The sequence below is a fragment of the Ixodes scapularis genome, unplaced genomic scaffold (assembly GCF_016920785.2).
Source record: "Ixodes scapularis isolate PalLabHiFi unplaced genomic scaffold, ASM1692078v2 PGA_scaffold3__209_contigs__length_174095766, whole genome shotgun sequence".
Classification (NCBI taxonomy): domain Eukaryota; kingdom Metazoa; phylum Arthropoda; class Arachnida; order Ixodida; family Ixodidae; genus Ixodes; species Ixodes scapularis.
In genome coordinates, this window is record NW_024609868.1 from 105,062,383 (window position 1) to 105,084,877 (window position 22,495).

At 46.1% G+C, this 22,495-nt stretch overlaps 1 protein-coding gene across 1 annotated transcript in view; it reads right to left on the reverse strand.

Moving 5' to 3' along the window:
• Nucleotides 1–22,495, reverse strand: part of LOC115325373 (WD repeat and FYVE domain-containing protein 3) — a 193,923-nt gene that overhangs the window by 77,170 nt on the left and 94,258 nt on the right. Inside the window, exons 37-47 of the mRNA XM_029986093.3 lie at nucleotides 21,492–21,693; nucleotides 20,758–20,829; nucleotides 20,546–20,632; nucleotides 16,820–16,958; nucleotides 16,340–16,508; nucleotides 15,710–15,901; nucleotides 14,240–14,338; nucleotides 13,974–14,051; nucleotides 12,536–12,668; nucleotides 3,852–3,943; nucleotides 586–751 (exon numbers count right to left, since the gene is read on the reverse strand). Coding sequence (XP_029841953.2) covers nucleotides 586–751; nucleotides 3,852–3,943; nucleotides 12,536–12,668; nucleotides 13,974–14,051; nucleotides 14,240–14,338; nucleotides 15,710–15,901; nucleotides 16,340–16,508; nucleotides 16,820–16,958; nucleotides 20,546–20,632; nucleotides 20,758–20,829; nucleotides 21,492–21,693 — 1,429 coding nt within the window. The remainder of the gene's footprint in view (nucleotides 1–585; nucleotides 752–3,851; nucleotides 3,944–12,535; nucleotides 12,669–13,973; nucleotides 14,052–14,239; nucleotides 14,339–15,709; nucleotides 15,902–16,339; nucleotides 16,509–16,819; nucleotides 16,959–20,545; nucleotides 20,633–20,757; nucleotides 20,830–21,491; nucleotides 21,694–22,495) is intronic.

A 22,495-nucleotide genomic window follows, 5' to 3' on the forward strand; every position in this document is an offset into this window, starting at 1 on the left:
CGAGAGATAGCCCACCTAACATCAAGAGCAAATCGGGTGAAGATATGGTGTGGGCTAACTTTCAATGTACAATCAAGAAAAGTTAAAAAAATTGCTATTTTAAGGTTGTGTCCCTTCTGGCAACGAAGCAAAGATATCTGTACTTCCCAGTCAGCAATGTTCGTGTATATCCTACCATAGCTAACTACCGCATTTACGCTGAGGCCATCACTGATTTCAACACTACGATTAATAGGAATGGGCTATCTTTCGGTGTTTAAAAAGATATAGCCAACCAAGCCAAAAATAGGGATGGGCTATCTTTCGGGGGTGGGGCATCTCTCGGATTTTACGTAGGCGTGTTTTGATTGTATTAAATAAACCCAGACACACAAAATTTGCAAATGAGCTGGGCACATGCTACGTCACATGACACCTTGAGGTCACGTGACTCTATGACGCCACGTGGCACCGTGATGTCATGTCACGTGATATTCTGTCACATTATATCAAGATATCACATAACACTCGAAGTTAACATCAAATCACATTTTGAAGATGCGTTCCAGGGTGCCATAAGTGGAAGGGAGAGTGCCAGGCACCCACCGATTTCCCGCTCTTCGGCACTGTCCCCTTCCTGAGGCCAGTCTTCGGAGGAGATGGAGACAATGTCCGGGGAAAATGTGTCATGCTCTACAAGGCTGTCGGGCCTCCAGTGCTTGTAGTACTCCTTGCTATCAAAGCTGGTGGCAACCTTGTACTTCAAGGCACGCTGCGTGACAAGGAAAAGACACAGCCACTGGTTATGGGACATTCTGAGCCAGAGCTATGGGCACGATGCGAGACATCAACAACTACATTTAAAAAAAATATGCTATTAAAAAAAAAAAAAAATCCCATGGTTTGAGAGTAGAAATTTAATATAAGGAACAACACATACATAGTCTTGTGCGAATAGTGGATTTTGAGTTCGAAGAGAATAGTGATTTTGGCCAAATATTTTCGATTCAAATATTGAATAGTTCTTCCACGTCTTTCACTACCATTGCATAATGCTTAGATGAAAACTCAGCTAAACTTGTGAAGGTTGTTGCACTTGTTCATTTATAAGTTAAGATTAATCTATTTATATTTATGAACTGTGACCTCAAAAGGTCTGATGTCTTGGGATGGCAAGTAAATGACGGATGGCTAACCATACCCAATTGAGTGAATTTACAAATCTTGCTATATAAAATAGTTTTCTTTAATCTCATGTCAAAAAAGAAAGAATCGCACATGATGAATGCAGGTTGTAAGGGCATCTCTGAAACTTTTTGAATTTTTGAATTTTGAAACTTTTACTACAATGTAGATATGCACATTCACAAAGTTTCCATTTATTTTCATACACAGCCCGTACACGTGCACCATCCCGCTTTGAATGCTTGCTTTTCTTCCAAGCATGCAATCGCAATATTCATACTTTTCCAAGTGTTTAACGCGGCAAGTTACCCCGTTGAGTGCGCTTCTTCCCTAGCACTGATGTAATGCAGAGAAGCAACACCCACGGAGCTCACTACCGTGGGTATTGCTTCTCCGCAGTGCACCGGTGCTCAGTAAGAAGCGCACTCAACAGGGCTAACCCGTCGCAATTATCACTTCGAAAAACGCGAATAGTACAGTTCTTCTAGAAGCGAATATTGAAAAGTGAATTATTCGAAAATACTATTCGAAATTTCGAATATTCGCACAACCTTACGTGACGTACGAGATGGGGATGAACGGGTATTGTTCTTATTTTATTTCTTCGGTTGAACATTGGAAAGGTAAACCAACATGCTTTTCATTTTATTCTAACGAACAACTAAAAGCAGCAAAAATAATAATACTCACAACCGTTTCTGTTTCGTAGCATGTAGAAAATCCTGCACTTTGCACATGACCACATAAACAACTGTTCCTTTACTTCTGCAGCCCCAATTTCTTGAGAAGCATATCTACTAGAGACATTATTTCTATAGGTATCAGTGAGCTTTAAAATAATGCATTTATGTCAGGAATGCTTGCATGCCCATGTGTTTCAATGTTTCATGATCCTAGCCACTTGCAAATTAAGTGTACATCAGGAGTTCATAAAAAAATTACGCAGCAGATTCCTACAAGCATTGCAACCACATCTTCCTATAGCCCACGGTGCTCCGTCGGTGACATTACTCTCCCCCACTGCACAGGCGCGGCAAACCCCACCGGCTCCACGCCTTTCGTTACAGTGGATCTGTATCACTCTGCTTTTCTTCGTGCTTTTCCTGAGGCATCTCCGCTTAAACCTTGAGCAACCCGATGACTTTCATGACATAGCGTCTGATATGACGTGTCTCTGCCAATGGGAGCGCGTCACAGCCATCTTAACTGCCGTTTATTGAGATGCCCGTTTTTCGCGGTCAGAGTAAACGCCGGCTGCGCAACATGGGACAGTTAATGCTTTCGCATTAAACCTTTGGCTTTACCGTATCACTTTCCCCAAGACTGAAACACTTTTGTAAATGTTCTGAATGTTAGAAAAGAAAAAAAAAAGCTAGAACGGTTATATGAACCGATTATTAAAAATCATGAGCCAGTCCACTCTGAGAAGGTGGATGACCAGCAAAGCTGTTTAGCACACGACACAGACCTGACTTGAGGAGCCGGAGAAAACTAGACACGCGCAACCGGATCGCCACCCGGCGGAAAGTAGACACGCGCGACGGGACCGCCACCCCGAGAGAGCGGAAGGAAAGGAAACTATTCATGCAAGCGCTTGGAACGACAACAAAGAGAGGGCAGTGCGAGCATAGACATGGCCGACAAGGGTCGCACAGTGGCAAATCTTTGAGAAACCTTTAATATCTACCTGAGAGTCTACTGATCTTGAAAATGCTGCCTATTGATAACTAATCCACTGAATAGACCTACTGCTAAATTACCCAAGCATCAAAGAGAATGCAGGGAATGGTGTTCCACGTGCCGCACATGCCAGTGTCTACAGCAGTAACTGGTCTAAAGCAAAAGCCTAAAACAAATGGCACTTAGCATGTGCGTTCCTCAACAATTTAGTTTGGTTATTTACTTTCAATCTTTTTTTACGGGGAAGGTATGCTTGCGTGGCGAAGGCATCTGCAGCAGTAACTATTCTAAAGCAAAGGCCTAAAACAAATGGCGTCTTGCACGCGCATTTGTCAATGCTTTATTTTGGTTATTTACCACGTATCTTTTATACGAAGAAGGCGTGCGCGTGCAGCGCGTGCAGCGGTCCGAGCATAGAGTTTTTAGTCGCTGCACACGAAAAATCCATGGAACCCTAGCCATGAACAGCTTTACTGTAAAACTGTTTAAGGTCATGTCATCCGATCTGACCAAGAAAAAGCACAGAGAGATGAGAAATTACAATTTTAAGCTTTATCATGTACAAACAACACAGTTTTTTCAATGGTTTTGTAGCGTGAGCAACACTGGCCAAGGTTGAGCAGTTTCGCGTGGCTCACATAATGAGCCGTGCTCCGTGCTGTGCATGCGTAAGGAGCGGTGACGTCACAAGACGCACAACTGGCGCGCCAGTGGCGCCGCTGCCGCCACCACGCTTGCCTCGCCGGTCTGCACATTCCAGGGGAGTGACGTCATAGCCGCGGCATATGCACTGGCGCCACCGTGTGCCCAGCTGTGCGCCTCCGTTGCGCAGTAGCCAAGTCTGACGCTGCACCGGAGCCGCTTGATAGCATCTCTCACCTTGTGCGCATAAGCTCACGCTACGTATATCCTCGCATAGCCGAGCTAAGCCACCGCAATTTCTTTCATTTCAAAATGAAATGACAAAGCTTGCACTGGATCAAATATGGCAACAGTGGACCACTCACATTCTCGCCTCCTTCCACGTCAGGCCGGTACGGGTAGTGCAGATAGAACAGGTCGTTTTTCACCATCTTCTTGCGCATGCGGCAGGGGCCGGCTGCGAGCACAAGCATGCTTTTGTTTACAAACACAGACTGCGAGCGACTAATGTAGTCTTCTTAATGAAGAGTGAAGCATCATAAACTTTGGACACCAAATGCTTGAAGGCGAGCCAGATGCAAGATGAAACATTTAACGGGTGGCACGATACGTCGGAAAAAGCTAGATTGCAGCTGTGCAGATTGCACACCAGGAAACTCAGAGGACATGATTCACCTAACACCGTTCCAACGCATTGCACGACAAGTCAGTCATTCGGTTGTCCATGTATCTGGCGCTTCGCTACAGCGACGAAGCGTTCCGGTCGTCTAATCCGAGATCAGGTCTCTACCAACTCAATGAAATCTCCAAAGGTATGTGAGCTCAGCATGTCAAAAATAAGGCTTAGAACCAGACATGAACATGAGAATATTCTTTTAGTTTTGATTTTCTTTAGAATTTCTCTATGAGGCCAGAGGACAGCACTCTTTTTCACATTGTCAAAAACCTGCTCTCCCTCCCTCTCTCATTCTGCTAAATGTTGTCTCTCATCGTCTCTTTCTGTTGCCCGAGCAGGGGAATAGTGAAAGTATAATGTGGGGCGTAGCCTTTAACCTCCTCGACTATGTTTGGTGGTGACGAAGTGAAAGCAGTAAATTCTCATTAAATCGAAGTCCTAAAAACTAAAAAAAAATTTGAGATATGTGAAACACCAAATTTTCATTGCAGTTTTCGCATTGTGCGATACGGTAAAACCCTTCCAACAATCGCGCTAATTGACTTGACAGTCGCACGGCGCCGGTGCGGTGGGGAGAACAAACTTACTGCAACAAAATTGTCAGCGAGCAACATTAATAAGATGAGACGACAAGACTGGAAAACCGGAAAGTAAGAATGCAAAAAAAAGAAGAAGAAAAACCGAAAGAACGCACAATAAGGAATGAAAAGAGAAAAGATAGACAAACATTGAGCGCGAGAAAGAGAGACACATTGGCACCGCACGCCAAGCCAAGATGCAAGGGACTTGCATTTTTGCTTGGCGTAAGACAACAAACGTCCTTCAGGCTCACCCTGCTCCGCACGTTGCCACGCTGATGACGATGACATAAGACTTTATTTTTTTTTTTGCGTATTGCTGGGCGTCAGCGATAATGCCAAACTTCGTTTTCTTTTTTGATGTGAAACATCTTTAATTTCGGTCAGTAGGAATCACTTGGTAAAACCGCATGTAATGAAAACATTTTACACTAATATTGCTTATATCTTTGCAACCGTACTACCCGCACGCCTTGCTCTGGTACCGTTGCATAAAAAAAAAAGTAGGCATGGGCGAATAGAGGATTTTGGGTCCGAATCGAATTCGAAGCGAATAGTGATTTTGGTCGAATAATTTCGAATAGAATAGTTCGAATAGTACTAGCAAAAAAAAAACCACAAAATATGTTTAAACTATAGTTTTATATTTGCCCTTATTTGGTATTTGATATACTGCAATTGTTAATTTCAAGTGCATTGAGTTCGGTAGCACGAAACGGTCGGAAGCTTGCGCCACCTGGCCGTAAATCCAAGCCAGAGTAAGTGAAACCCGTTTATATTGAACTTGCAAAAAAAGTCTACCAGTTCGATATAGCGGGTAATTAGATATAAAAGTTTTAATGAACTTGACTCTCAAAAATCCCCTTTCTGCTGAAATATTACACAATGAAGTAGTCTTGCATCTTCTGCTGCTTTTTCTTCATTGCATCTGTGATAACGATATTTTTCTACGCTATCGACGGACTCCAAAATTCTTGGGCCGCTGCCTTCTATATTCGCGCATTAGCGCCGAAATATGCCGAGAGCACGGAGCACGTCCAACGGGAGCACCGCCTGCAGAGCGCCGTTTTGCTCTGTAAGTTGGCTTTCCCCTAAAACAGGTGGTGCGTTGGGGGAAGCCAACTAGCAAAGCAAGCTGGCTTTTTTTTCTCTCTCTGGGCGGCCGCGTCAATTTGGAAGAAAAAATAATACAGGTGGTGCGTTGGGGGAAGCCAACTAGCAAAGCAAGCTGGCTTTTTTTTCTCTCTCTGGGCGGCCGCGTCAATTTGGAAGAAAAAATAATATTCTCTTTTGCGGACGGAGCACGGAGCACCGTCTCTCCGCAAAAGATATATTTTATTTTTTTCTGAACAATCAATGCGGCCGCCCAAAGAAAAAAAAAAAAAAGTTAGCGTGCTTTGCAAGCTGGCTTTCCCCCAATGTGGCTGCGCGTTGGGGGAAAGCCAGCTTGCAGAGCAAAACGGCGCTCTTGGCAGTTCCGATATATCGGTAACGGCTGCTATTTTTGTTCGATGCAACCAGTTTTTGCTATATATTATCACTGTAACATTACTGTGCACGACAATTGTTCGATATAAGGAATAATTCGATGTAAACGGGTTCGATATAGTCGGGTTTGACTGTATTTCGAAAGGTCGAATAATTCTATATTGTCGAATAATTCGATATTGTCGAATAATTCGATTTTGTCGAATACTTAAATTCGATTCGAAGCGAATACCGAATAGAACAGAATTCGATTGGCTATTCGTATTAACCGAATATTCGCCCATCCCTAAAAAAAAGTAATTACTTGATCATGCACGTGTTGAGTGTGCAGATGGCGCCGTTGTCGTGCAGTGCACGATGCAATCGAAGCAAAATTTAGCCTCGTGCGCGGCGTTCACAGAGGAGCTGCTCGGCAGTATGTTTGTCGATCCGAGCGAAAGTAATCGCATTTGAGAGAGAGTTCACTCTGCCCTAGTAGGTGTAATCCATCGAACTCAAACCGGTGCTCATCAGGAGTTATAAGGCTTATGAGTGTGCAATCCGTTGCAAAAATTTGAAGGTTGCTCAACTATGGCACCCTTGCATTCGACACATAAGGTCCAGAAATGGCCTGAAGAGACTCGAGCGACAAGACAGAGAAATGACAATCCTCGCCCACCCCCTTTGACCATAGCGGAACGTGTCCGTCTCCACAGGGTGCAAATAGGGAGCGAGCACAATTAGACTCCAAGACTCCCACTAGCTGTAACATAAGTTAAGCATGCAAGTATCTTAATGCGTGAATAAATGCAGATTGTGCGTTTGGTTACGTCATTTCTGTACCCTATTGCCCCATACGCCCCCTGCATCTTGCACAAGACAATTCAGGTACCCCACTGCGGCTGCGTCCCCGAGGCAGCCTACCAGATTTTGTTCTCTTTCTGTGTGTTTGCTTTCGGATGGCTGCTTTTTGATCAACCAATGTTTGGACCACTAGCTCATTGTTTGCTGTGCCCTGCCTGTTTTTACAGCGGAGCTGTTAAGGGCTAGTTTCCCCAGGATTGTGTCCCCCGCAAAGAAATGTCGACACAAAACTTTGGTTGCCGCCGTCGCTCATAGATGGAGGTAGCTGTCCAGAGTGTTGTGTTCGCCGGCTGTCTGCTTGCTGCCGTTGCTCACAGAGCGCGGCATTTCTTCGAAGGGAGAAGAGCGGGAACGGAACGAGCGGCGATGTGCGCAGCAGCGCGAATGGTTTCGCAACTGCTGCGAGGCCGCTATCGCCTGAAGTTCAACTGCGTCGGGCGCTTCAGATTTCCTTGCGAAAGAAGAGCAGATTGCTCGCCTGGAAAGCCACCGCCGAGAACAGAAGCTACAGCTCCGCTGCTCTTCCTTCTTCACCAGAGTGGAAAGGCTGAAAGTTTTTCTTTAAATTTTCGTTGACAAGATTTTTACATATTCGAGGTCCCTTCTGAGAACTTTCCAAGATAAGCCACGAGTAAATGCACTGGGCCTTTGGGAGTTCATTCCCATGACAACAAGAAATCTTTCAACTTAACCAACATTTTGAGATAGCCGAGTTCCGAGTTGATGAGGGATTACTGTAGTATCTGATATGCCGTTTGTGGAATTCTCTACTTCTTCAAAGCAACTGTGTAACAAAACTCTTATTAGCTTTATTAAGTGTTAGATGGCATCATATTAATGAAGAAAATGGTCAAACTTCTTTCAGTTATCTAATGCGAAAAAATTGTTGTTGAAGTTATTATAATTAGTAATATACTACAGGAGAAGCGCTATGAGCCTTTATTTTAATACGTAGAAGAGTAGTACACAGATTTCTGGCACCTCGTCATTAAAGCAACAACATGGCGTCTGCGCATCCATCAAGAACTTGTTAAGTACAGGAATAATGTGCGCTCATGCAAACAATAGTGTAGTATTTAGTTTGTGTTAACGCTTGCCTGAAGTGGAACTAAGATCCTCCGACGAAGCACATGTGATGTATGCCACGGGACGCTTTCTTCTGAGTACAAAATACTCTAACATGAACAAAGTCTAATGCAGCCTAAAAAACGTAGGACAAGCTCCTCCCAGAAAGCCCTCCACTCTTTCTACTTTAGCGGAGTAAACGTTGAAGAGGAGAAACCACCAACCATGATGAGCAGCGAGTTTCCCTCGAGCTAACGAGATAGACACAATCGATGCCAAGGCTCAGGAGAAAATGTTAAAGAAGCAAAGGCTAAAGGGCCTCATCCCTAGAGAGCCATATCTTGTACAATCCAGTTACGGCCAGTGGAGTAGGGTCTGTATACACAGAGTCTGCACCAGCACAGCCGTGACTCCCGCGGCAAGGAAGAGGATACACAAAGAAAAAAACCGGTACCTCCGTCAGACGACCAATATTACAAAGGCCAAGCCATGGCAGGCATAGATGGCACTTTCTGGGAATATCCCAAATACCATCGGTACAAGCAAGACCTTTTAAATAGGCATGGGCGAATAAAGGATTTTGGGTCCGAATCAAATTCAAAGCGAATAGTGATTTTGGACGAATAATTTCGAATTGAATAGTTTGAATAGTACAAGCAACAAATATCACAAGATATGTTTAAACTATAGTTTTATATTTGCCCTTATTTGGTATTAGAAGTACTGCAATTGTTAATTTCAAGTGCATTAAGTTCGGGAGCACGAAATGGTCGGAAGCTTGCGCCACCTGGCCGGAAATCCAAGCCAGAGTAAGTCAAACCCATTCATTTCAAACTTGCAAAAAAGGTCTACTAGTTCAATATAGCGGGTAATTTGATATAAAAGTTTTAATGAATTTGACTCTCGAAAATCCACTTTCTGCTGAAATATTACACAATAAAGTAGTCTTGCATCTTCTGCTGTATTTTCTTCATTGCATCCGCGATAACAATATTTTTCTACGCTATCGACAGACTCCAAAATGCTGAGGCCCACTGCCTTCTATATTCGCGCATTAGCGCCGAACTATGCCGAGAGCACGGAGTACGTCCGAGCAGGAGCACCTTCTCCTGCAAAGCGCCGTTTTGCTCCGCAAGTTGGCTTTCCCCTAAGACAGGTGGCTGCGTTGGGGAAAGCCAATTAGCAAAACAAACTTTTTTTTTGGGGGGGAAGGGGGTGGGGGGCGGTTGCGTTAACCGCTTGGAAGAAAAACATTCTCTTTTGTGGACGGAGCTGGGAAAGGGAGCACGAAGCACCCTTTTTCCGCTTCCTCTGCAAAAGATTTTTCCTTTTCTTCGACCGCTCAAAGAAAGAAAAAAAAAAAAGAAAAAAAGAAAAAACCAGCGTGCTCTGCAAGCTAGCTTTCCCCCAATGCGGCCCCCCGCATTGGGGGAAAGCCAGCTTGTAGAGCAAAACGGCGCTCTTGGCAGTTCGATATATCAGTAGCGGCTGCTAGTTTTGTTCGATGTAACCATAGTTTTTGCTATATGTTGTGGGAGCCACTGGTTTCCCTCCCCCGAGAAGGCGTAAGCCGAGGCCGTTCCGGGCGAAGCCGTCTGACTAAGAGCCCGGTCACTCCGTATCGTGTCGGAGAGACTACGTCACCATGCTGACCTGCTCTCTCGCACTCCTCTGCGCGTCTCCCCGATTTCGGGGGAACAGCGACATCGCGCGAGAGAGAGTCGGGCCTGGCCACACCGAGTCGACGACAAGCAGCGTGAGACGAGCAACGTCCCCAGTGAGTGGCGCTCTGGGTTGCGGAAGGACTTCGTGTCTGAGCCTTCGTTCGTCCGACATCCGGGAACTTGGATTTATTCTACGGCACCAGAGTGCATCGCACCAGCAGCGCGTCGTGAACTCCGGTATGTGGAACATTTACGGCAGCAGTTCCGGGTGCTACCAATGCCCCCGTTTTTTTTATTTGTAAGCGCGACTGGCACCTGTGTTGTCAGCGTGCAGGTTTTGTATTTTGGGGGTTTGAGAGCCGGCGCCCCTTTCTCTGGAAGGGGTGCCAAATGTTTTAAGGAGGGGGGATTGTGGGAGCCACTGGTTTGCCTCCCCGAGAAGGCATAAGCCGAGGCCGTTCCGGGCGAAGCTGTATGACTTCGAGCCCGGTCGCTCCGTATCGTGTCGGAGAGACTACATCACCATGCTGACCTGCTCTCTCGCACTCCTCTGCGCGTCTCCCCGATTTCGGGGGAACAGCGACATCGCGCGAGAGAGAGTCGGGCCTGCCCTCCGAGTGGACGGCCGTGTGGTCAGGGAGTCCTGGATTGGACTCCAGGCAACGGGTCGAGTCGCAACGCGAGCTCGTCCGACCGGCGATGACTCCACGCTAGTGATTCCCCGGGCTCTGACAGTCGACGTCCCCACAACCTGTAGACGTCTGTCTGCCGAAAGCCCTGGCCCCGAACTCCTGTGACGACGGGTAGCGGCATGAGCTTGCCCGACCGGCGATGACTCTGCTCGCAATTACCCATTTGGCTCTCAGGTCGGCGGGCGATGCAGGCACACTGTGACCGCGGCTCGCTTGACCGCAATGTCTTGTTGGGGACCTCTCGTACTCAATAAATGCTGTTGGATACCGGGATCATCGTTGTTGGCATGGCGTTGGCCGAACCCGGCGCGGCGACCGCCCTCGCTGGTAGCCGTCGGCCGCGCGGTGGGACGGGCATCGGATTTCCCCTTTGAGCACCGGACTGGTCCTCGGACGTAAAGGTGCGTAATCCTCCCTCCTTTTTTATTCCCACAATGTTACCACTGTAACATTACTGTGCACAAAAATTGTTCCATATAAGGAATAATTCGATGTAAACGGGTTAAATATAGTCGGGTTTGACTGTATTTAGAAAGGTAGAATAATTCCATATTGTCGAATAATGCGATATTGTTGAATATTTAAATTCGATTCGAAGCGAATGCCGAATAGAACAGAATTCGATTGGCTATTCGTAATAACCGAATATTCGCCCATCCCTACTTTTAAACAAAATTTCCAGTGTACAAAGACCAACAAGATGGTTGGAATGAATCACCCCAACTGGGGAAGTGGAGCACGGCGAGGAAATCCGGCTCCCTGCTGGACACGATGGAGTCAGTGGGTCCCTTCTCCTTTGTCTAAACCACCCTCACTCGCCTACGTCGTCCCGTCATCCCCCAACCCAGATAACTGAAGTCGAGCGAACTCGGTGCAACTTTTTGTATTAAACATTTATTCATTGTGAGCAGAGAGCATTGTGTGAGGGGCTTGTCCCACGCTTCTTCACCTGCAAAATACTATAGCTTGAAACCTTAAGTTTGCTCGGACCGTTAAAGTTTGCAACTGCAGACCTTGAAGGTATGGAGATCTGGCTGCTCTCCTCCGGCGCTGACCCCCCGGCAGACTTATTCCAGCCATTCAGACTTCGTCGCGGGCCCGGCAGAAGCTTCACGTGCCATGCCTCCGAGGTGCGTCATGCCTCGGGGGAGCGACAATGGCCTTGTGCACCACAAGATCTGTGTACAACGCTCCCCTATGCCAACTGACATCACGCGACTGGCTTTTCGGAATAAAGGACCCAAGGCTTAATAAGGAGATGCGGAATAAAGAGGACTCTCTCTCAGACGGCGGGTCTCTCGGGCGGCGGCAACGAAAGATGGAACGGCGGATAGCAAGGAATGCTAGCGCGGGAATCGACGGGATACGTCAAGTGGCGGGCTCGACGAACGGATTGGACAGCGACCCTGGGCGACGACATCCCCATGACGCGGTGTGGACGACTACTGCTGGGACTTGGAGCAGCTGCAGTTGCAGCGGACTTCCCCCCTGCCTTGCTGATGACCGTTCCTCGATCCCAAAACTCCCCAGGCAATAAGTGAGTGAATAAACCCTTTTGCCGAGAGCAAAGCATTGTAGTGTCATGTTCCTCCGGGGACAGGGTCTGAGAAAATCGAATTTAGAAGCCCGCATAAACTGAGTTCATGCGGACTTTATGTTGGATGGTTTCAGAAACTTCCACCGCGCTTACTCACTTTACTTTACGGATCACTGGCGGCAGTCGTCAGTAGCACCCACGACGCCAACCACGACGGCTACGAGATTTACTCACGTCGCACCTTCGTTCTCACGTACGTGATGGCAACAATCCAACCGCATTGTGCGACCGTGCTACAGCTATCACTTTCGTTTCTTTGCACAATGTGAATGAAAAATACAACTTTTTTTTCCTCTTTCCCCCCTAGAAAGAGCGTAATTAATCTGACTGACTGATGGATTAATGGTTTGCCACTTGTGGTTTGTTGGGATCGCAGCCTACCAATCTCCCACCAATTTTGCGACCTTAGGCTTTCTCTCGAAACGGGAAGAGACATGCGTGCCCACCTTCGGTCATGTCCAGCATCCACTTGTCAAGGGGCGAGCCCTCCACGGGGCCCCACAGGCCCCTCTCCTGGGTGAGTTCAGACTCCGTCTGGAGCCAGTCCTCAAACACGTCCTTCTGGAGGTGCTGGTGGCTCTGCATTCCGGGCAAACCAAAAAGATTGTCTCTCTCGTAGACCCCCCCTCACCCTTCTTCCCTCCTCCTGGCAAAAATACCAATGGCATAGCCAGGCTTTTTTTTTTTTCTCGAAGAAGAGTATAAGTCGCTTTGTTTTCAAACATTTCTGTTGGTGCGTCTTGTACAATGGTGCAACTTAGACACATTTTTTAAAAATATATGTATGGATCTTAACTGCAGAAATTAGCTACAGGGGTTATTTTTCCCGTTAGATTCATTGATGAGAATATTGAAACCTGCTCTTGATTGTGCACATATACTGCGATCATAATCGACACATATGCGGGCCTTTCAATGCAATTTCGCTGTGCCAACCATACATATACTGTAATATTCAGAGAGTTACCCCCCAAATTTAATCCACCCATATTTTTGGTATGATTTGCTATTTTTTTTTCAAAAACACCGAAAGATAGCCCACCCTTAGTAATTGCAGGGCACTGGTCAATAGTGAACTCAGCAGAAATGGTGTTACTTAGAAACGGCAGGAGATAAGCAAACACTGCTGATTGGGAACGACAGTCAAATGTGGTTCATCGATCCTCCCTGCGATCACAAGTTTCACAGGTCACAAGTTTCACAGGTCACAAAATCTAAAACTAACACTTTTCAACTTTTTTTTTTTCCGTACTGAAAGTTATTTATTTCTTATTTTCACCCAATTTGCTTTTGATTTTTGGTAGACTATCTCTCGAGATATTACGGCAGATGCGACTTATACAAAGGTGCGACTTGCATACTCACCTTTTTATGAAAACGGCCATTTATAAAGAGTGCAACTTATAGACTGGAAAACAAGGCACATAGCAAGGTCGGCCGCATTTTAGGGAAGCATCAACCCCATAACCCGTGCCGCAACAAACCACCCCCCCCCCAGCTATGTCACTGAGTGGTACGGACAAGGACGAAAGGAAGAAGTAAACAGGACAAGTGTGTTCTTCTTATGTTTACCCAACTAGTTCAACAGTTAATTTTAGTACAATTTCTTATTCATTTTGAGTGAACGAGGAATTCTTGTTTCGAGTGAGAGTATTCACCATACCGCCATAAGAAAGTGCTATATGAAGAGGTGCGTCATAGCACACATAGTGCCTGAATAATTGCACAAGCTGAATGTATCCATTTTGAATAAGGATATTGAAAACTAGAATATTCAAATGGTAGTAATCCACTTACGAACAATAATGTTTACACAAAGTATAACCACAATCTTAGCTGCAATTTTGATTAAAGTGCTTGAGAGAGTGATCTAAAGTCAGTCACCTGCTGGTGTCGTTTCAGCTGCATATCCACAAGTTCCTGCACGATCGAAACGTGCACCTGGGTCCACATTTCCACTTCCTGAAAAAAATAAAACAGAAGCATGAGTTTGAGGCTCTGGACATGTATGATCAACGAAGGGGTTTGTCGATGGTGGCGGACTTAAACTCGGAATCGATGCAGATGTAAAAGACTGACTGGAGACAATGCTCCAGTCTCGTAACGTGATGCTAGTTCTGTTTCAGAAAAATAAACTGCGCAGGACTCACAGGAAAGGTCAAGTTACTGAGCGGGACCTTCGGAGCTTGCTCTCGCTTGATCTTGCGACTTGCGAGTCGAGACAAACCGCCAGTTACTTTTTGAAGTTTCTGCGAAAACAAAGGGAGTCGGTGATTAATAAGGGACCCATTTATGCCCATGGAAACAAACCATGCATTAAAACAGCAGTTCTCAAACTGGACCCCCGGGGTCCTCTAAAGCACCGGTCCTCAACCATTGATGTCTTGCAGACCCCTTGGTGATCGGCAGATCCTGCTGTCTAAACACCTAACAACTAACCTTTTTTTGTTCGCTTGTTTGCGTGTGTTTGTGTGCAATGCCGGCTAATCTTGCCATCTAAGTCAACTAAAAAAGGTCCAGTAGACTCTGGCTGCATTGGGTCACAGTATGCATGTGGGCATTGCCTAGAATATGTACAATGTGTTATGCACAAAACTTGATGGTGTGTGCACAGATGTCATATTACAGGAATTTGTGACAAGTGAGACTGCTATAAATAGACTGCACCCAGTTCTACTATTCAATACATAGTTGAGACTTAAAATCACCATTGCGTTTTTAATTAAACAGCCGCAGTGAAACGGGGAGATTTGAATTTAATCTCCCACGTAATGTTTAACCAATTTATACCATAAAAAAAGATAATGTTTTAATCTGAAAGTAGCGATCCGGGCCCCACATAAAAACTCCTCCGTGCTTCCAGCTTTTCATGCGAGCGAGGTGCCCCGAAGAAGCTCTTGGTACCAAAGATCACGGACATTTTTGCAAAAACAAAGTTTTCATGCTAGAAGCAGCATTCCCCAAAATCACCAAAAAGTTAGGTAAGGTTGAATTTGAAATGATCCGATAAGCCTACGGTACTATAACCAAGTTATAAAGTGCATCTGCAAATGCAAACAAGTTTATTTCTATCAAACTCTCCGATTGAGAGAATGCCGCCGTTCCCAGAGGTCGAATGCGAGAGTGCCCCAATTTATGGTTCCAGGATTGCATTTTTGACTGGCGTGCTTAGCACCCCATCCCATCCCACCCACACAGCAAAACTAGTTCCGAAGTGGCAACAAATGATGTCACACGAGCAGGCCCGTCACGTTGTCGGATGATGCAATCCTGGCGGTTGCTGCCGGAAGTCCCCGCAAAAGGTATGAGCGTTGCAGCTCCCCGCTGCCGGAGCTTCCGTGGTCTGTCAAGCTAGACGGCGACCCGCAGCAGCACGGGCGTCTGCCACATCCGGCACCGCTGCCGGGACACCACCAGGATTGCGACCGGCAACGACTTGACACTTCTATGACGTCATCGGGCGGAAATTGAGAGATCATTTTTTCGGACGCGGTAAACGCGCCAGTTTGAGATGCAATTTAGACACCATACCTAACCCCGAAACCTCTCCCTCGCCTGGAGATGCTGGAAACCAGCTCTTCCGAGCGGTGCCAAAGAGAAAGGGCCTTGGCATGGCATACCTGGCTGACGGTCTGCATCTGGGTTTGCATGACCTCGCGGGTGTAGCCGCTCTTGCGCTCCACCTCCAGGAAGCTCATCCAGGCCCGGCACGAGGGCTCGTTGAGCACCTCCCACAGCGATTGCAGGTCCGGGATCTGGCCCGTGCTGCCCTCTGCCGCCGGGAGGGACACCTTGCACAGCTCCTCCAGGGCCTGCACACAGGGGGTGCAGCGCGCAGGAACATTGTGTACGGGGCAGGAATTCTTTGGGGTTCTATGTTTCTGCAAGTGCAACTAAAAACCCCAAGTAGTAAAGTGTCTTTACAATTTAAGCACTTTTTTTTTTTAAACCAAATATGAGACATTCATTGATGTGGAACTATGAGCCAGAAACTGTCTAGAATGTGCCTTATTGTTTACAAAGTGTCTAGGCTTCTGCACCACTTTACTGCTTTATCACATTGATGCCGAGACCTTGGTTTTCAGTCAAGTCAGAGAGGGGTACCTCGAGATCAAAAAGTTTGAGAACTACTGCCCTAGCCTTATGTTTCGTACGCAAAAATTAGACATTCTTTGAGATGTCAGCATTCCTTTCAGACCCCCCTTATGCTCGCATCTCTCCGAAACGGTAGCGGCACGCCGGAAACGCACCTGTCTCTTCGAGAGGTAGACGATCTCCCACACTTTGCAGCCTGCAGAGGCAACCAACAGGTTCCCTTCCTCGGACGAGGTCAGGGTACGGTTGTCGGGTACATTCCGAGAGCGGTCCGCAAAGGACGCCGGGTTGATGTGCCATGTGGTCCGGCGCACCGTTTCCATACTGCGGAAATGCGATGGAGGGACATTTTTAAGCGAAAGACTGCACGGAAACAATTTCCCGGACGTGGAACAATTATTAAGAATCCACAAGCAAAAACAAAGCAAACCGAACTGCATTGTGAATGTGTGATAACAAAATGTAAATTTATGGGAAGGGACAACATTTTCTCACATTAACACCTTAGAAAATTTGAAAGCTCATTGTTCCCTCTAGACCCACTAAGGATACAAAATTAGGATTGTGAGAATATTCAAACAGTATACTTTTGACTAATACGCTACACAAAAATGAACGGCTGATCCTCGCCCCACCTGATTTGAGCATCGGCCGTCAGCTGCAGGAGGCAGTAACACAGGCAGGGGATGAACTCAGACTCGGAGCTGGCCGCAGTCAGCATGAGCGTCCGGTGAATGATCATCTTCTGGAGGCACTCCAGCTTCGTCATTTGGTCTGTAACAGACGAGACCATTCCGTGCGTCACCTCCAGAGTTTGTGATGATGTTGTTGCGAGGCGTGGACTCTCAAACTCTGTTCCTAGGAGTTCCCCAGAGGATCCTCCGAGCACCCAAATTCCCTTGCTCATCCCAGTTTTCAAGTAAAGCATTTTTCTAGTTTAAAGCGGTATTTTGGAAGACCTGAGCCACCCATTGATGAGTAAGCATGAGCCAAACGCTCTCTATGCTCCGCTTCACCTTACAACAAAATGCAGCAGACACAGAGAGAGCCATCACATGCTGTGTCGTGGGACCTTCTAGAGGGACGCTGCTGCAATGCACATTGTCATGTGATATCAGGGTGTCTAGCAAATTATTATTTTGAAATTCCCTGACTTTCCCAGGTTTTCCCTGACAATTTCAGGTGAAATTCCTTGACCATTGTAGAGGCGGTTAAATATATAAGACCATTACAACACAAAACATTTTTTATTAAATACATAAAGCACAATTATAATCAGCACAAATTAGGGTATCTGACTAAATGTCTAATATTGTACGTACAAAGTTTATGCAAACACAATCTGCTCTTGCTGCTTAAGAGTGTCAGTTATTCCACAAGAATTGTTCAAGCACACATCTTACTTCTTAAGGGAGTCGATTTTTTTCTTGAAGGAGACTGGCCTCCATTAGTGATTCACGGAGCAGCCTTCGCTTCTTTTCTTCTAGTTCTTTCACAAGAGCGGCCACTGAACATCCGACTCCTCCCGACTTTCTTCCTTCTTTTTCTGCAATTTCTCTCGAAAGACGCTGTAGGAATTGCGAACCTTCCGCACCATCTTGTCAGTAATTTCAATTGCATTGTCCACGCTGCCTGCTTCCAGCACAGCGTCGTGTACTACTCGCTGCGCTATGAGCGATTCTTCTTTCAAGTTTTTAACAATGCAGTCTTTGTTGACTGAAAAGCTTCTTTCTACGGCAGCATTGCCGTGAGACAAGCATAGAATGATCTTGATGAAAGACAACAGCTCTTTGTGAACATGGGAGCAGAGATCTGGCCACAAAACGTCCAACCTCTCTTCTTTCCTGTCAAAATCTTTCAGTTTTTTTCTGTGCAAGGCCCAGTGAACAGATCTGTACATAGGAACAATGGGCCCGTTCCGCCTGCAGACCGGTCAGCCACTGGTCCTCTGAAAGCACTTCAAGTGCGAAAGTCAGCTGTTTGCGGCCAGCCTCCAGAGACAATGCAAATGCTGGATCCAAGTAGCTGGCACACCTAGTTAGTTTATGCTTCAATGGTGACCTCTCCATCACCTTTCGAGAGGACACCTTAACGAAGGAAATGCAGTCCCTCTTGAATTTGAGCAAGGTGAGCTGTGGTAGCTTGGGCCCCTTGTGGAGTTCGTTCTTTGCGGCAAACCCAACGTCAAAGGCGGCTACAGCTATACAGTTCTCGGGTTTTTCTAAATCAACCTTGAGTAGCTTAAGGGGCGTGCGTCCACGGCATTCAGGATTTCCTTTTTAAGAATTCTGGCAAGCAGCGATTGTGCCGTTGAAAGAAAGGGAACCATTGGCTTGTCGGTCTGAAATTCTGCCAAAAATGGCTCCAGTTCTTCAGCAATCGACAGCATAAAGGCTAGTTTTGCCGGCAACAGCTGATCACAGAGTGCGTTCACAACGGCGCTGTAGCTGGAGCATGTCGGCCGCTTGTTTGCTTTTGTTGAGCACTCTACGAACTTTGCCAAGTTCGGAAGAACTTGTAATGCCCTAGTGATGACCTTGCCATTTTAGTGCCCCCTTATTGCACAGAACTTGAGAGGAAATAGTGTGCTCCTGGTGAACTTGGCATAATCGACATGATGAGCAGGCACATATTTGAAGAGGTTGTAGCTGCTGCGAAGAAATGCTACTACATCCCAACCAGTTGCAGCATGGCCTGCCTTGTATGCACCATTCATTACGTGCAGCCCACAACTTCCAATGTCCAGAATATTGTGGCTCCCATCCGATTCCCTCAGTTCTTCCTTCAGAGACCTTAGAAACTTCAAGTTTACATTTGGGCCATCCATAGAAACTTGTAGTATCTTCGCTCGCTTGCTTGATCGGTTCTGTGGCCTCCGTGAATGCTGATGCCAGGTCCTCCGCACAGGTGTGGCCCAGGAAGCACGAAGTCAGGTCCCAATATTGGACAAACACATCCGTTTGTTGCTTCTGAGTCACTTTGTTGAGTGACTCGTCAAACGAAACAACTACGAAATGCAGACTGGCGAGGCTTGTTAGCAACTTATTCCGAAAGTAGGGCGCGATACCATGGCAGATGGTACATCCTCCCTTGTCCTTCCCTAATTGAAGTTTTGCAGTGACTTCACATGCAAAAAACATGAGAGGGAAGAGTGAGGCCAACGCTGCTGTAGAACGAAGGGATCCGTGATTTGCTACCAAGTTTAGGTACCAAATTATCTCAGCCTTTGTCACAGCATTTTCCTGTAGAAAGCCGCTCATCGACGTCTTCACACTTGTTGGGCTGACCGCGGGCTCCTCCGGGGCAAATGTGCGGTCTCCGCTACATCCCGCCGAAACGTTTGTTGCTGCCGTAAAAAGTAACAGAAGTCCAGATTGGGAACGGCTTGACTGCGACTTCAAAAAAGCAAGGTGCTTTTTGCTTGATGCGTGACTGGAAACTGCCGTGTTTCCTATGTTGCTCAAAGAAAACGTTTTTCGGCACACTGAGCACAGAGCACTGTGAGGATCACTTTGCACGGGCTTAATCCAACTTGCATATTTCAATATATTCGGATTCATCCAGTCCGGATTAAACAAGCACCTTCTTGCCGCCGACATTGTCAACGAAGAGGCCACTTCTGGAAACACGACGGAAACACAACGCCCAACGACACACATCAATAACCGAATGTATGGCCACATCCGAAAGCGATGCACACTTTCGGATACTTACGGATTGAATTAGATTGGATTGCGGTCTGCGGCTTTCCCATTTGTAACTAAGTCTAGTGGCTTTAACTGGATCTAGCCTAGTGTCGTGCCCTTAATCCAATCCAATTGAGTGCATGGCTTGGGCTGAATTTGTCGGCTGTTCCCTTTGCATCGGATAGCACACACTACATCAGGTGAACAGAGCCCGCGTTCCGTACTAAGCAGAATTTATTGCCTATTTTTCTGCCCCCAAATCATGAAGCCTTTGCTCAGGGAACTCGATGGCGTTTCCGGCTCATTTTCCCTGACTGGGCTCGCTTTTTGACAATATCCCTGAGAATTCCCCGATTTTTCCCGGTACTTAGAATTTTCCCTGACAATTCCCGGTTTTCCCGGTCGCTCGACACCATGGATATGTCCTGTGATGCGTTCACACCGCTGGATTGGCTGGAATGACTCATGTAACGTTAGTTGTGGTTTGTTTCATTCTAAGATGAAATGGAGTGCAACACTATGTGCAATATTGTTTACAAGGTCTGTAGGCTTCTGCACTGCTTCAAAGCGTCAATGTCGAGACAGGGACGCAGTCAATGGCTGTAAATCCGTAAAGATGGGGTTCCTCAAAATAAAACGTCGGAGAACCTCTGCCGCAAGGCATAGAAGAATTACCTGCGACACATTCTGTCGGCCTGGACAGGATGAACAGCAGGGTACGGTTCATGCTCTTATAAACATTTTCTGTCTGCACGTGCAGTCCTGAAAGAAAACAAAGAGAAGAAAAAACACCTATAAGTGGAGGTTTATTAAGATAAGCCCTGCTGCCTTTGGCTGTGCATAGTTTGCACAATTTTTTAGATCTTGACTCAAGTGAAGAACTGTACCTTTTCGTTTCACCTGACCAAGGAGCTTGATTATAAAGTCTAGAACTTCGTGTGGATCCCGTGTGTAAACGTCTGAAAAACCGGAGATTAACACGCTTAACACAAAAGCTATTGACATTGGCACATGCAATGATTACGTCAGTGGCCCAGCACTATACGAGTTTTGCAACTCACTTTATAAAATTTTGCTTTTTAAAGCAAAATCTGTTATATAACTGGTCCCTAACCATTCAGGCAGAAAAAGAAACATGCGGAGACGAGACAGACATCATGGTGTACAGTAAAACCTCGTTATAACAAAGTTGAAGGAGCGATCATAATTATTTCGTTATAACCATTAGTTTGTTATAGCCAATGTCCATTTCTTCCCTAATAGCAAGCAAGGGGAATTATGATTGCTTTGTTATATCCATTAGTTTGTTATATCCCATTTTGTTATAACGAGGTTTTACTGTAATACCCCAAAACAACAAGGACGAAAACGAAGGGAGAACTGGACAGGACTCGGCGTATGCACTTGCAGCTCCGGAAGGTTTTCTCGCTCGTGCAGCCTAGACAAATTTTGAAGGAGACTTACACATCCTAGCTTCGGCTTTATAGTGAGCTATGAAATCCTACTTGCGGCTTTCTTAGAGCTGCTAGCAAAGCACACGTGCTAAGCTTGACTTTGGCAAACAACAATCATTTTTCTGTTGTGCAACTTGACCCAAGAAACAACAGGCGGCACAACTCACTCTGCCAGAGCTTGTCTACAAAGCAGGACGTCAGGTAGAAGATGTTGGGTGCAATGTTGGTGTACTTCCCTCCTGCCGTGATGGGCAGGGCCGCATGCTCTCCCAGCAGGACATCCGCGGCCAGGAGGTGCTCCCTCAGGGATGACAAAATCTCCGTGACAAACTCCTTCTGCTGGTTCAGTGTCGCCTGGCTCGGGTAAGCCTGCCCACATTCACATATAAAAAGAACAACATTATCTGAACAATTTGCATTGAGGATTTGGTTTCATTCCTGAGATGTGTTACAACTAAGGCGAGCCTAGTTATATCACAGTCGGGTATTTCACGTAATTGCTTATATCAAACAGTCCAAACATCCCCTTGAAAATCACATGTAATAGTATAGGAACATAGTTTTTTGTATCGAACTCCCATGGGAGGCAGACACCCGATACCTGGACAGACAGCTAAAGAATAGGAAAGAGCAGTCGTGAAAAAAAAGAGAAACCAAGGCAAAAAAAGTGTAGGATGGCAAAGCAAGGGGAAGAGCACACCTGCAGGCAGGGAGGGCAGGGAGTGTTCAAAACAGCTGGGTTGGAGGGACAACAACTGTTGTGAAATTGCACTTTGAACGTTTTGTATATCTCTGTTTACCTTTTCCTTTCCCCTATTATTGCTTTGCCAGTTTCATTTCGCCTTTTCTTTTCTTTTCTTTTTTGCTGTCTGACTTTAGTGAGCTTTCTTTTTTGTTGCTTGTTCAACATTTTTCTATGAATCAAGAAGGAACTAGCTTTTCCCGTCTTCTGTTTTATTTTTACAGCGAACCAGTTTATAACTAGGGGGGTTCCGTAAATAGATATTTCGTGTGCAGGGACTAAAAACTCTATCCTCACATCGCCGCATGCGCTGCACGCACACGCCTTCCCCGTATAAAAGATTCATACTAAATAACCAAAATAAAGCGTTGACGAACGAGCGTGCAAGATGCCATTTGTTTTAGGCATTTGCTTTAGAACAGTTACTGC